At 53.4% G+C, this 15,800-nt stretch overlaps 1 protein-coding gene across 1 annotated transcript in view; it reads right to left on the bottom strand.

The window, feature by feature from the left end:
- BSN (bassoon presynaptic cytomatrix protein) overlaps positions 1–14,404 on the bottom strand; it is a 109,085-nt gene extending 94,681 nt beyond the window's left edge. The window contains exons 1-2 of the mRNA XM_075547915.1: positions 14,181–14,404; positions 12,252–12,311 (exon numbers count right to left, since the gene is read on the bottom strand). Coding sequence (XP_075404030.1) covers positions 12,252–12,311; positions 14,181–14,404 — 284 coding nt within the window. The remainder of the gene's footprint in view (positions 1–12,251; positions 12,312–14,180) is intronic.
- Positions 14,405–15,800: the final 1,396 nt, after the last annotated feature.

Genomic DNA, 15,800 nt, shown 5'->3' with positions numbered 1-15,800 from the left:
CGAAGTATTGTTAGCAGGTGTGTTATAGGCAAAGACCTGAACTGTGCCTGTCTCGGGGCCACTGGAAGAGAGCGCCCCTACTAGCTTTTATATTTCCGTAACGGCATAACCACGCAGACACAGCAGCTTCGGGAAGTCCAAAGCACACAGAACTTGGACCAGGCATTTCTAGAAATAGATCGCCTGAGGACAAAAGGAAATCTCAAGCTACGGTTAGAAGTATTAGAGTTTATAAAAACACTTATTACTCCGAAACATATATATGTGTGTATGTCTGTGTGTGATAGATACGTATACATTTACTCACACACCTACCCAAACTACAACCCAGCCTGTTGTCCTTGTGTGCGTTCCGACTCACAGTGACGCTGTAGCACAGAGTGGAACTGCCCTATCTGGTCTCGAAGCCTGTCAATCTTCACAGAAGCAGACAGTCCACCCTTCTCCAGTAGAGCGGCTGGGGGCTTTGAATCACTGACGTTCCGATTAACAAGGGCTGCTGAACCACCAGGGCTCCTAGCCCTCTGGGCTACAGCAAATGGGTAGCAGTGTCAGTGCTTGAAGAGCTAGGAGTTTGAGAGAAGAGATGCTCATGTTGTTAGTTGTCTGCCATCAGGTGGATGAAACGCATGGTAACGCATGTGAGAGAAGAGATAGGGCAACACTGAGAAAAGCCCATGCAGAACCCAGCTATGGGATAATTCCTTCCAAGTCTACCTGGAAACATCAGGACGGAACTATGGGCTTTATACCTTTCAAATACTCCTACGTATATTACACATGCACACAGGTAAAGGCACAGACACAGTGATATCCCGGCAGCAACGCGTGTCCCTCATGTCCCCATGACTAGCTCCAAACCCACGTCCTTGGGGAAGCGGTTGACTTCAGGTCCATGGCAGCATGAGCCTGGGATATCTGCTATATCCAGACACCGACGGTGGTTTTTAAAGCCAACCATGTCCAAAGAGAGCGGGAACCCACCTGAGGGGCTGTGGCTAGTTGATGCTAAGCCGAGTCTGAAGCCCGGTGACCCTCAGGGTCTCGGAGGAGGATAGCCCTGCTGAGTTTTCAAGGCTGCGGCCTTTCGGAAGCAAACGGCCAAGCCTTACTTCTCAGGCGTCTCTGGGCGGTTTGAACCATTTGATGAGAAGCCCAGTGCTCAGCTGTTGTGCCAGCCAAAAATGGAACAACTTGAGCATCAGAAAAGACAATAACTGTAGCTGATTAGGACATATCAAATATGTTTAAGCCTATGCATTCATAATTGTATGAGAACCAAACAAGACAGGGGTGCTCAACTCATGATTCTAAAAATTGATAAATACAGAAGGGAAGATAACATCCACTTTTTATAGAACTTCATAAAAAGCAAATGATAGAAAATGTTCCTTATAGCAAAACATTAGCGAATTCTGCAACCCCTGATTAAACAATGGATGAAATTCACAAAGTCACTGTACCCAAAAGAACTAGTTGACATTCAACCGTTTCAAGAGGTAGCATCTGATCAAGACCCGCAATATTGAAGGAAAGAAGTGCAAGCTGCCCTAAGGCATTAGCCACAAACGAGGCTCCGGGACGTGATGGCAGCCCACTCGAAACGTCTCGGCCCACTGAGGAAGCAGTGATGCACTCACTCATCTATGCCAGGAAAGGCGAGGACTGCACAAGACCCATATACGTACCCACTCCAAGAAAAGTGACCCCGCAGAGTACGGCAATCATCGCCTAATGCCATTAGCATCAAGTAAAACTTTGCTGAAGATCATCAAACAATTGGTTACAGCCGCATCTCAACAACAAGCTGCCGAAATTCAAGGTGGTTTCAGAAGATGTAGACAAGGGATATCACTGCAGATGCCAGATGGATCTTGGCTGTAAGCTAAAAATACCAGAAAGATGTTTACTTCTGTTCTGTTGACTGTGCAGAGGCACTTGAGTGTGGATCATAACAAACTATGAATAGCTTTGAGACAAACAGAAAGTTCCAGAGCACTTGTCTGTGCTCACGCAGAACCTGCACATGCATCAAGAGGCCATCGTCTGAGCAGAACAAGGAAACAGGACGTGTATTCAAAAGCAAGACGGGGTGTGTCGGGGCTGCTCCTCCCAACATACTGATTCAGTCTCTGTGCTGAGCACACAGTCAGATAAAACGGGCTGCCTGTGCAGAACCCGCATCAGGATTGGAGGAAGGCTCACTCACAGCCTTTGATATGCAGACGCCAACACAGTCCGCTTGCTGAAAGTGGAGGACTTCCAGCACTTGCTGAAGAAGATGAAGGACTGAAACCTTCAGGATGGACTACACCCCAATGTAAAAGAAACCAAGGCCCACACAACCTGACCAATCGGGAACCTCATGACAACCGGAGAAAAGACTGACATTGTCAAAGACTTCATCTTGCTGGGGTTCACAATCAATTTTCATGGAAGCAGCAGTCAAAAACACAAATGACGCATTGCATTGGGTAAATCTGCTGCATAACATCTTTTAATTTTATTATTTAAAAATTTTTTTAAAGATCATTTTATTGGGGGCTCTTACAGCTCTTATCCATACATCAATTGTATCGAGCATATTTGTGCATATGTTGCCATCATCATTTTATACACATTTACTTTCTGTTGTTTGTTACCAGCTCCTCTTTTTTGCTGCATAAGGTCTTTTGGAAGCCACTTGGCGGGTTAAGGTGCTCCTGACCACGGACGCCGTCAGTCACTTCATGTGCATCTGCAAGTTGGGCACTGAACATGGAAGCGGCAGAAGAAGGACCGACACACTTGAGTTATGGTGCTAGCGAAGACCAGAGCAACGACCAAGAGAACAAACAAATCTGCCTTGGAGCAGGTGTCGCCAGAACGCGCTTTAGAAGCGAGGGTGGCAAGTCTCCCTCTCAAGGACTGTGGCCGTGGAGAGACCTCCCCTGGCAAAGGACACAGTGGTTGGAAAAACCGAAGGGCAGTGAAAAAGAGGAAACCCCTCAACAGGAGGGGCTGATGTCATGGCGACAAGGAGCCCGACTTAACCCCTACTGGGAGGATGGCGGGAGCAGGCAGGCTTTCATTCAGCTGTGAGTTCAAACCCACCAGCTTCTCTCTGGGAGAGAGATGAGGCTCTCTGCCTCCAGAGAGACGTACAGCCTCAAACGCTTGACCACGTCACTCTGCCTGGTAGGGTCCGTTAGTGCTGCAGTCAGCGCGGTGGCAGTGGACGTAGTTTTGCTTTGGGAATTAGATAGTGGATCTAAGCAAGAATAATCCATGAATACTAACGCCATCAGGAGAAGAAATCGATGAGTATTTTGCTTTTTGCTATCCAAAATGAGATACACGATATTTCTTTAGAAAATCCCCTCGCGACTCCCTTCCCCTCGTAACCATTATTTTGACTTCCAGCCCCACGGGCTAGCTGCTGAGTACTTTATAAAGGATCCATCAGACCGATGATACCCGAGTCCGCTGAGCAATCTTTCCACCACAGAGATGGGAAAAGTGCACATTAATGCTTCCTCCCAGGATGGACACACCACCACCAGTAAAGCATCCTTGCCAAAAATATTACGCCTGATCGAGCTAACCAACAGTTTCCAAGCGCCATGAAGGGCCACCGAACACAGAAACCAACAGCATGAAGAAGAAATCCGCCACACCTGAAACGGAAGACGGCCGCAGGACCAATGTCCCAATTTCTTCATCGAATGCATGTCATGGGAAGAAAAGCAGCCAGGGGTCGTTCCAGCCAGACGGTCCGAGAATGCATCAGCCAAATGCAATGCACAGACTTTGTCTGATTTTTAAAACCTAACAAAACAAAACAGTCATTTTCTTTGAAACAACTGGATCAAAAACTGAATGCTGAGAATGCTTATTAGGTGACTGTATCTTTACACCATTAACGTGCATGTTAGACAGGTTTTTGTATACACACACACACACACACACACATAGATGTACTCAACCCCCTCGGGCATAGTTCCCAATATGAGCTGTAAGGACATGATAAAAGTGTACATGGGTGTGTTGTGTGTGAAAAATACAGCGTCTTAGAAAATCAGACTGACAGTCGCTGGCTGTGACCATGCCATACATCCCAAAGTAATTCTGAGTGTAATCGTATGTTTAGATTTTATTGAAAGTACTTGGGGGGGGGGGGAAGAGGGATAAAATGGTGACAGGCGAGACAAGTTGGCAAAATGCTGATGGTCACTGCAGCTGGATGAAGGCGCCCAGCCCAAGTTCACCCCATTTCTTCTGTGGAATTCTCATCCGCAGAGCACGTGCTGCTCCTGGGAGCGTCTGTCTTCCGGAGCCACAGCCCCATGCCCACTTCCCCCCGGAGAGTCCTGCATCCCATGGCCCGGGAGGAAATGAGAGTCCCACATAGGGGCCTCCTTGGCAGGGCATGGGGCTGCCAGGGGTGGTCACCTTTCCAGGCAGGTCTTGCCTCTCCACCCCAAACACGAGCTGGCAAGGTCTTAGCCTTGAGAGGCCACACGAGACACTTAGGATGGGAGCCAAGGGCTTGGAAAGCGGGTTCACGTAGCCACAGAGAAGGAAAAGAGCCTCGCTGGATTATCCCCCAAACAAGCCCACCGCCTTCGCTGTTACCCCAAGCTCAACCGCTCGGGGAACAGCCCGTTGAATCCTAGAGGAAGGTTCCTTCCCCTCTCCCTCTGCCATGGAGACAACAGCTCCTGGGGACCCAGGAGATCTTCTCCTGGGAATCGGTCCTCAGCCACATGTTTCAGAAGACCCCTAATGTTTCTGACCGGAGCAAGGCACCAGCACCGCAAAGCGAGTCATCTCTTCTCTCGATTCTCGAAGGGCTTGGGGGCTACAAAAAGGCCAAAACCCAAAATACACAGCTGTTGAAACAGCTATCTGCTCAGACAGGCCTCAGAGAAGAGACCGTCGGAATACCACTGAGGTTTCTGATCATTTCCCAGGGATGGCTGAGTCATCTGGCTTGCTCTGAGCTGCGGCTTTTCTTCTAAGGGCTCATTCCCTGTGCCACACCAGGGCTCCGGAAGAAACTCTTGACTCCCAGGGGAAGAAGAGCTCCCAGGCAAAGCCACATCCTCACCCCTCTTCCACGCAAGGCTCCGTAAAGGGTCAGTAAGTATCCAACAAGGAGAAAACCAAGTGGGCCAGTAGCTCTACAAATGCTACATTATCTACAGATAATGACAGGTGCCACGAAGACACCTAGAGCCCCGGCTCTCCAACAGGCCCGACACCAGCTTCGGTGCCCTCACCTGGGAACTTGGCAGAAATGCCAATTACAGTGGGCCCCACCTCAGACCTACTGAGTCAAAATCTCTTTGGGCTGACCCAGTAGAGCCGGTCAGACAGGCTGGGGCACCCACTTTCATAAGCCCTCCAGGGGATTCGAGTGTCCCTAGAAATCCCCTCTTCCAGAAGAAATTTAAATTCTGCTTCCAGTCTGTCTTCCACAGATCTGGAGATCGGCCTCCCCCTCCACACTGTTGCATTTTGTAAGAAGCAGGTGACTTTCTGGAAGCTATTCTTAAAGGACCCCCTTTCTCCCATCCCATATCCAATCCATCAGCAAATCTTGTCGGCACTGCCGCCAGAACAAATCCAGAATCAAGACACTACCCACCGCCCCATGACTGCCCTAGACAAAGCCACCTCCAGCTCCTCACGGGCCTCCTCTGCCCAAACTCACCCGATGTCTTCTCACTGAGAGTAAAAGGCAGTGTGACGATGGTGGCTGCCGGAGCCCTGCGTTGGCAGCAGGATGGCAGTTCACCATTGTTTGCTTCGAACATCATCTCCAGTCTCCTCGCCTCCCTCATGCCATGTCGGCCACCCTGGCCCTATTTCCTGCCAGTCACTGCACGAGCTCGCTGGCCCCTGTATCTGGAAGGTGTCCCTCCCTCACCTCTGCAGGTCCCTGTTCACATGCCAACTGTTAGTGAAGACTGGTCTGAAGGCACCATGGAGCAGAGGTTCGCCCTCTCTCAGGAGGCCTCTGAGACCGTCCCTAGGACTGAGCCTCCTAACATCCTGGGTGCTTCGCTTGTGTTGGATTGTCTGTCTCCCATCAATAAAATGTGAGCACCGTGAAGGCCAAGGACCTCTCCTCGTCTGCGTCACTGCCGCGCACCTCCCGCTGTGTCCCCACACAATGTCTGAGACAGAGCAACTGAAAAAATAAACTCCTGCTCTTCAGCTCCCTGCCATCTTTCCACAAATCTCAGTCCCAATTGGAGGTGGAAATTTTCCTCACTTCTGTTTCTTAAATGTCTTGGAAGGAGTCAGGACATCAGGGGACAGAGTCAGGATGTGGAAAGGTCTCATCTGGTTGGGAAGGATGTCAAGTACAGCTAATGGGGACAGAGACTCATACAGTATCCGTGGGTTCGCTCCATGGCGCACAAGCCCCGGACGGAAGGGACCCAGCTGAGCCACCCAGTGGGCCACGGGACAAGCGTGAGAGCTCTCAGAGGGCGTAGGCAGATGTCCCTGGGCTGCAGGAGTGAAGGCCCTTCATCCATTCGTAGTCTGATGGACATGCTGAGTCCTGAGGACGCTGACAGCTTAGGTGCGCCAGGGTCCTGAGTCACCATCACAGCCCCAGAAGCTGGAGCTGTCAGGTCAGAGGGGGAGACTGAGGCTGAGGAGGTTCAGGCAAAACCATCATCCACCCTGGCACACTAAGCACCTATGGAATCTGTGAGCGGACCAGTAGGCAGTGCCAGGGTTACCGGTCAGCACCAGATCGGGAGTGCACAGAAACCCACTTCGCTCAAATAGAACCAAGGAAGAACTTTCCCACCATGGAGTCACCTGTCCAGGAGGGAGCACAGGTAAGCACCTGCTGGGGGGCTCCCGCCCAGGCAGGGCTCCTAACCAGCGGAAAATGGGAGCGCAGACCTTCTGGCATCCAGTAGGAGCCAGAGTCGAAGGTGCTCCAAATAAAAGGGGGGTCAGAGCAAGCACATTCCCTGCCACAGGGGAACCGTGCACCTGACGAAGAAGCCTCCCGTGCCAGACCCTGTTGAGGAAGGGCTGCCTGGGTCTGCAGAAGCCATGGGGCTGTGGGAGACACTGCTCTGAGCACCACCTCCAGCCCCTCCCCCTACAGGCACAGGAGTCTGTCCAGCTTTTAAGGACAGTAGTGGAGGGGCCAGAAGTCAAGCCTCTGTCCATACGCCACCCTCCCCACCAGGGCGCATCTGCCAGCCCCAGCTCCCCTGGAAACCACGGGCACACTGACTGCTGGGGGGGGGGGGGGTCGTGCTGAGAGCTGGCAGCCTGCAGCAGGTCCTGCAGGCCCAGGTGGGAGCCTTCCCGGCTGGCCGGTAAACTCAACACAAGAGGCCAGTAGCCTGACGAGAGGCTGTCTAACAAGGGTCACCCCGAGGCAGGGCACTGGCCGGCCCCCCTCCTGGCCCCAGGCTTGATCATACAGCCATCCTGTCTGCTCTGAAAGGCCCAGTGCCCAATGGGAGCCCAGTCCTCTTCCCTGGGAGTTGCTCCTGCGTAACCTCAGGCCTCTCAGTCCTTTTGACTCATGGCCTGTGCTCCAGGCCAATGCGGCGGAAGAGTCCGCGGGAATCATCGCCCTTCCTTTTGATCCGTCCGACAGAAATCACGTGTCACAGGTGGGCGGGGACTTTGGAGATGAGCTCCTTAAATCTTTCATTTACAGATGGGAAAAACAACAACTTGCTGATAGACACGGCCAGTTTGGGGCAATGTTGAGATCGATTTTCAACCCCGAGGGTATGACCCAGGATGTTTCCACCATTGAGTGTCCGCCAGCCCGCCCTCCCCTGGCCTGTCCTCAAACGCCCAACGTCCTTAGCCTGTGCTCCATTTGAAGCCCTGCCCAGCCTCTTGCTAACTTGTCCATCTCCCCAGAGCGGGAGGCAGGGAAGGGACGCGGTTCCCCAGCTGGGCTCGGTGCACAGCATTTCGATTCGCTAACGTCGACTAGTTAGCTGCTCTTCCAAATCACTCCTCTTGGGCCTATGGAATTCCCAATACGTTAATGCTGTACAACAATCGATGTTCCAGTGTTTTAAGTAGGACATCATGCAAGCCCGTTGAGTCATGCTGCCATGTATCTGTCCTCTGTGAGGCAAAGAGAAGGCAGGAGCAAACTGACTTCAGGAGGGGGCTGCGGGTAAAGTCTCTCTCCCACCAGACTGTGAGCCACTTGAGGGCGGACCGGTGGCATGCTCCTTGCTCTGCTCCTTCCTTGTGTCATCCAGGATAAGTAGGTGCTCAGCAAAAGGGTTTCCTGAACACAAGGGTAATATTTCACTTCATTGTCAGTCCTTTCTAAGTAGCACTGAACTGCAGAACTCTTCTACAACTGATCCCAAATACAAGAAGTCTGGTGACCCTGGTGGCCGACCTATATGCACGGACGTATCAGAGTGACTGCCAGGAAATGTCCTCACTCCCCTTCCTCCCAGAGCACTTCATGCTTCCTCTAGCATTCCTGGGACGGGCCACGCTCGCCCCAAGCCAGGGGCAATGGGGAGTTTGGCCCTCTCTGGGTACAGGGGTGTCCCAGATGGGACTAAGTGAGGTGGAGAGGCTCCCTGATCTCCTTAGCCTTTGGCACCAAGCCCTAGAAGTTACCCCTTCTACTTCCCCTCAAAGAAAAGCTCTGCTTCATCTGTCCCTGACATCAGCCCTAGACATGTCAGGGACAACCAGGCCTGAATTTGATCCCAAGAGTGACTTCTGAGTTTTCTGGAAGCTTAATCACAGAGATATGACACTGCCACATGATCCTCTCTTTGGGGAAAAGTAGGAATGTCACCAAGGCTCCCTGCAGGACCCCAGATCCCCATCAGAGCAAAGATCAAGAGGGAGAGAACGGGGCAGCCGTGTGACCAGTCTGGGAGCCCAAGGCTCAACGCAGGTGAGTTCGGGAACACGTTCTCAGTCCCATTGCCCAGGCACAGCTGACAGAACCTACCGCGAAAACAAACGGACTGAGAGTGTTCTGGGGCAGTAGACTCCCACAGAGGCCCAATCTACAGAGAGAAAGCTACAGGGGGAGGGCATCAGAATCCCACCTCCCCTACCCCAGGTACCTCCCCTACCCTGGGAGCAGAGTCCTCCCCACCCCGCCCCCCCCAGCCATGACTTCCATCGCTGCACCGATGAACGGAGACAGCCGAGTGCCTGCAGGAGAGGGGCCTGGACCTGTCCTGAAAGTGTCGTATTGACACAACATGGTACGCACGTCCCAGAGGAGAGACCTGGGACAGAAGCCCTCACAGCTACCTTGTCCATCGAGCCCAACTTCCCAGAAGGCCTCACATCCCAAAGAGACAGGGAGACGGGGCTCGTCTGCCATTCTCTCATTTTCAGAAGCAAGTCCCGTGGCAGGAAGGGTGGGTCAGGACAGACAAGGCCAGGCAGGCGGAGTGAAAAGGAACACCTAGTGTATCCAGCCCCTAGCAGAGCGCCTGTGATGAAGCAGGTACCCAGTTACGGTAGTTAGCGGCTGCTGACAGTGTCATCAACCTGCCCCCACAGTCAGCCCCCACGCACTGCACGCGGCCCACAGGCTCCAGGAACAGACTCCCCGTAAGGAGCCCCCACACAGCAGCAGCTGTCCTGCTTACCCTCAACCAAGAGGGGGGGCGGGGGAAAGGCCCAGGCTGACATGTAGGACTGAGGAGAAGGGACAGGGTGCACCAAAGCCCCCAAACCAATCCCCGAGCAGTCTCTTACTCACATATGCTCTGAGCTAGGGTGAAAGGGGGCCTCAGAAACTTCCCTTCTTAACCTCGGAGCAAACCTAATCAGAAAAGGAGAGCCTCACGGGGCGGGGATGTGGGGGAGGAGAACAGAAAAGTGATCCATTGCCCTTTTCTTTGGTTCCCAAACTGGTCCCAACGCCTGGCTCGTCAGTCGGTGAACCCCAGTCTCTCTTGTCTAAATCCCTCAATAAAAACCTTAAAAATACTAGGGTTATTTTGACCAAAAGAATGGTATTAGATTCAGAACCGGCTCGATATATAATCCTCATTTTCGTTTTACAGGAAAACAGGGGATGGAGGGACGTCTGAAATGACACCACGAGATGCAATCAGCATAATCCCGAATCCAAGAAAGCGCAGAACAAATGGCACAATCAGACATAAATTACAGGGAAAAGAAACAGGGACTCTGGAGATTTCAAAAAGCTGGCGAGATCTATCAGACAAATGCAATTTGTAGACCCGTTTGGTTTGGATCACAGTTCAGATAAATCTGTCGCACAGTCAGAACACGGCACCCTGACTGGCTATTTGTAGAGACTGTTAACCTGTTTAGATGTAATCATGGTGCCATCGTTGGGTTAATACAAAGTCCTTATTTTTTATAAATAGACACTGAAATGGGAATGGTAAAATGTTAGCAATATCTGGAATGTTCTTCTCTAGGGGTGAGGGATGGAAAGGACAGATGGACAACTGCCCATGAGTTGATGTTAGCTGTGGGCTTCACTCGCCTGTGAACTCCACTTGAATGTATGTTTGAAAATTTCCAGAATTAAACAAGAATTTCTAAGCTAGCTTTTCTCCCTCGTGTTAAGATAATCCACTTAAATTTATTCCCCGCCCACCCCACCCCCCCACCCCCCGGTGGACGGCATCTTAGCAGTCTCACTAGTGCCAGAAATGGCTGGGTTATCAAAGCTGCCTTTCTCTTCCTGGCAGGAACTGACTCCCCCTTTGGGTAAAGTCCCAACCTCATCCCCATTTAGACACCATCGGGTCACTTAGTGCCAGGTCACAGCCTCCATAAGAGCCCAGACACTGGGGCACAACAAGATTTCTCTGTGATTAAGGTCATTATCCCCCAAACCTTGCACTTGCGCCTTTCGTTTTTTCTGTAGATTAGTCTCATAAACTATATTTGACAAGTCCATTGTGAGAAAGCAGCTCAGTATGGTTCTCAGAGCACCCCCACCCTTCTCACAGCAAGCGAACCCTGCTCCCTGTGCCCAGCTGCCTTTGGCTCAAGATGTCTCCATGGCAGGTAGGCTGGACGTGTTGGTCATGGGCTATGGCGGGTCCAAGGGGAGAGGTACCTCATTTGACTCTTTCCTGGTCCAGTGTACTCCAGTTCCACCCCCTCCTCTATACCTCCTGCCTGTACAAACCACTCTCCTCCTGCCATTTCTCCCTCTCCCTAACCCCACCATCCACCCCCTTTTACAGAATGCTGTAGGGTCTCCACTCTTCTCCCTTGACAACTCTTCTATAAGCACCACTTATGTGGCAGTGCTCAGCACTGAGCTGGCCGACCACGGAGCCTCTTGCAGACCCCTTCCACGAGTTGCTCAACAAGAACGGTCAGACCCGTCAGACTGTGAGGTCGGGGGAGAGAGCACATTCTTCCAGAACCTCGACAAACCCCAGCACAGTGCTTACTTGTGACGAGCGGTACATACTCTTTGGGATCAATTTGCAAATGGGAAGATGTCCGCAGAGGAAGGGCAGGGGCAGGTCCACTGGATGGAAGGGTGCACACTCAACAGGCTGCTACTGGCCACGTGGCTCCTTCATGCAACTTTTTAAACGATGCTTCCTGAGGTACTGATGAAATTCTGTCTTGATCAGGTGGTGTGTCTTACATGTGATACTCCATCAACCTCTGCACCTGACTGTACATTACACAGAGCTCCATCAAAATGAATGAATGAATGAATGAATGACAGTCATCCCTGCCTCTAGGAAAAGCACATTAGGGTCCACAGCTTGGAGAACAGGGCTTGAAATAGGGGTTCAGCCTTCCCAATCTGACCTTCCTTGAGAAAGGCGCAGGCTACACACCGAGCCCAGCGATCCTGAGCCCAGGGGCAGAGAGCCCTGCCTTGAGGGCCTCAGACGCCCAAAGCTCCATTTGAGGCAGCACTGTGGGTGGGGCCGGGCTGCGAATCATGGGATTCAAGTCAGGCTCCTTAGCTGCCCCTCACGGCCCAAGGTAGCTCAGCATGAGGATGCAAAGACCAGCACAGGTGAAGATGAGTATTACGGCAAAATGAAAGATTGGACTCTCCTGGGATCTCAGTTCTATTCCCCTTCTTGGTTTGGAAAAAGAAATTCCCCCTCACTTGACCATCTCCCCATCTCTAAGAACTTTCTGCTAGCCCCCAAGTTTGCAAGTTTGTTTGAAACAAACATGCCCCATTGCCAATGGCCTTTCCTGGATGCCCAGCAGGAGTGCACGCCACAGGTCTTTCTCTCCATCAACGGACGTACCTGTTCAACAGCATCGCAGAAAAGAACATGCCAAATTTGGCACCAGGCACCTGAGACACTCTGAAAGAGAAGCCGTTCTGCTGTTAGAGGAGAGACAGAGAGCATGGAGGTACTGCTTGGCTGTCACAAGCCGGAGAGCAACTAAAAGAGAAAGCCCCACGTCCTAAAGGTACCCAGTCCTGAGCTTGGGGGACAAATGGCCATCAATCCCCCTGAAACAGACAGCTGTGGGATCTCAGCACCACAGGCCCAAGTGTGAGCCTTCCCCACAGTCAGGCAAGAGATTCTGTGACTATTAAGGCAGGCAGGGTCCTCTGGTTCCCCTCACCTACGGCAGTGTGTGTCTGCCTGGTGGCAATCGTAGACAGGGTAGAAAGGAAACACTAAAAGGGAACATAAGTAGCAGACACCAGTCGTCTCCTTCCTGTGCCTCTGAGAGGCCCAAATTTTACACGCTCGACTCTGCCTCATCAGACAACCACCAGCAAAGCCGCCTGTCTGAGCAGGAGAAGGGAAATGCCAAATTCCCCATACAGAGAACTCCCAACACCAAAGTGTTTTTCCATTCAGCTTCTAGATATTTTCCTCTGGAGGGAGCATCCTGAAGCCTACGTGAACCTCCCTCAAGCCTAAACCCAAGCAGCATCTCAACACGCAGCAGAATGGGTAGTGTTTACAGGACAAAGAGTGTGTGCCACCAACTGCATTATCGTAATAACAGGTCATGTACAACAGACCATCCCAGCTCTGAAAGAGATGCTCAGAAGTCAGCCTGGTTTCCTGCTATGAAGAGCCCTTCACTACTGTTGGTTGTCTAAGAAATGACTTCTGAAGGCATAAACACATAAGAGGCACAGCTGGGCAGCTAAAGAAAGGAATATGTATGTATGTATTACGTATGTATGTATACTCTCACAGGCTATGTGTCCCCACACAGAACAGTCAAGGCAGTATATATCAGCAAATTCATAGGGCACCAGCAAGCAGCCCCCTCCCCCCACCTCCAGTCTTGCTACTCCCCAGGCTGACTTGGTGTAAAGATAATGCCTTCCATTTTAGCTTGACGCCTCTTGGTCGCTTTGGTGAGCTTTCGGTCTACTGATTTAATGCATATTGGCATTCCCCTCCACTGCATCCACTGCCATCTGATTGCTTCACGGGGCCTCTGTTGCCAGACATTTTTAAACAAGCTGGTTTTATGGCTCTTGATCAGATAGGTTCAGTATTCCGTGTGGGCTTGGGTTGTGTTTGGGGTGGTGACCCAAATCATAAGGCAGGAACATATTTGGTGCTTGATCATTCAAAAATACCATTTTGCTTCAACCCAAAGCATTTCACTAAGCCTTGGTGAAAGCATTTGACCCTGTTAGCACCGCCAGATCCCAGGAAGCGTCTGTGGGCATTTCCCTTCCTGCAGAGATGATGAGAGCCACTACATGCCTAGAAAAGGCTCAGGACCAAGTGCATGGTTCAACTATGTTCATCTCCCTCCTTCCTAGCAGCGACACTTCTCTTTCCTGACAGCCACTCCCATTGCGCTCTTTCCTCACCCCAACATAATGGACACCCGCGAACACTGTCAGGGAGGACGTTTGCAATCCCACTGCTCCCCTAGCGCTGAGCGGCCAGGCTGAGGTTACATAAGCCCCTCCTGAGCGCTCTGGCCCGGGCATTGGGGGGACGCGAATTTGGGGTTCGTGACGGAGTCACGGTCTGCAGGCCCCGACTGACCGTGCGCTTGCAATCCTGCCTCACCAGGGCAGGGCGGCAGGAAAGGGAGGGCCGCTTCTCACGACCACCTGGCTCACACAGGCAAGGCTCAAAGAGCGGGCGGACGTCGGAGCTCACTGTCCACTCTACCTGGTGGGTTGCCTGCTCCAGCCTTGGTCTGCAGCTCCCCGCCCCCCGGGCGTCAGGATCCACGCTTACCTGCCCGGGCCGGGGCCGGGGCCGGGGCCGGGGCCGGGCCCGGTGCCAGCACCCGCGAGACCCGCCGTCGCCCGTGCCGCGCCCGCGGCAGGGAGCTGTCCGCCGCCGGCTGGTGCTGAAGGCGGCTTCCCTATGCCGGGGCCGGGGCCGGGGCCGGGCCCGGCGACTCCGGGCGGCAGCGGCCCGTCGCCGATGCCGCCCTCCAGGCTGGCCTCGTTGCCCATGGTGGGCAGGCGGATGAAGTCCGAGTCGCGCTGGGCCCGGGCCGGCGGCTCCCGGGCGGCTGGCTGGTCACACGTTCGGCGCCGCCGCCGCCGCCGCCGCCATCTCCCAGCTCTGCTCGCGCCGCCGCCGGCTACTGCGCACGCGCGAGCCGCGCGCCGCCGCCCCCCGCCTCTTCCCTGCACGCGCCCGCCCCGCGCGCGCGCCCGCCAGCCAGCTCCCGGGGACGCGTGTCCACGCGCTAGCCGCGAGGCCGCCGGGAAAAACGGCCGTGGTCGCCGACGCATGCGCTCTTCGGGGCCGGGCCGGAGCGGCCGGCCCAAGCTCCTCGTGGAGCCGCTGGGCCGGAGCCCCCGCGGGGGTCTGTGAGCGGGCCTCGGGCCGCAGAGGAAACCGTGGAGCGGGGCGCGTGCAATCCCTGGCAGCCTTCGGCTCAGCCCGCCCCGAGGAGCTCGAGAGTGGGCTGTCTGGTAGCTTCAGTGCCGCCGCGGAGGGCATCGTGTGGGCAGGCCTCAGAAGGGGCCCGCCGCTTGAGACCTCAGAGGATGCGCACAGCTGCAAAAGCAAAAGAACTAGGGGGTTCCGAGGCTCGAGAGTTCGAGGGGCGGCGGGGTGGGGGATGGGGTCGAGATTATGAGGACCCCGGAGGCCAGCTGGGGAGTGAAACTTTGGCCAGAAGGTGGCCGAGCCATTGGGGTGGGGGGACCGGTTGGCACAGGACCCGCAGAGTTGGGGGCTCCTCTGCAGTCCGTAGGAGGCGGTGCAGCTGGGGCCCCAACAGTCACCGAGAATGACCAGGAGGAGTTGATGTCTTCAGGTGGCTTTGAGCTGTGACTCACAGGGACTGTCTGGACATCTGGAAGTTTGCCAAGTTAACTTTTCCTTACCTCCACGCGTACAAGTACATAGCATTGCGTGCATTCTGCCCGGAAGCGTTTCCAAATAGCTCCTCAAAGGAGCCTGTGCTTTCCTGAAGGAGAATCATTTCCTGGAAGACCCAGACTCTGTTCCAAACTCTCAGTGACTTCATAAATCATGGCTCTGTAGAAGGGAGCAGGAGTGAACTTGGACTCATTTTACAAACCCATTTAATTTCCTCATGATGAGGAATACATCAGATGAAATGTCAGCAGTTCCCAACCGACCTGAAAGAATCCAGGGATCCCAGTGAACTCTGAGAGCCTGCCTGATGGCCAGCCCCGAGCTGTGTCACTCTGGGGAGGAAGGCCCTGGACTCTTGCTGGGCCTTCCCCTTGGCACTCTGAGTTGATCCAAATTCTGGGTTGGAGTGGGTGAGTGAGAGAAAATACAGGGAGCCCACTTGAGGATTTCTCACGACCTTACACCTGCTGCAATTTGAACTGAGTCGTCTGGACTTGTGGGACCACCTGGATGCTG

Source organism: Tenrec ecaudatus, chromosome 4, assembly GCF_050624435.1.
Source record: "Tenrec ecaudatus isolate mTenEca1 chromosome 4, mTenEca1.hap1, whole genome shotgun sequence".
NCBI classification, from domain to species: Eukaryota; Metazoa; Chordata; class Mammalia; order Afrosoricida; family Tenrecidae; genus Tenrec; species Tenrec ecaudatus.
Note: the sequence above shows the minus strand (reverse complement) of the source record. Positions and strands in the feature narration are given on the sequence as shown.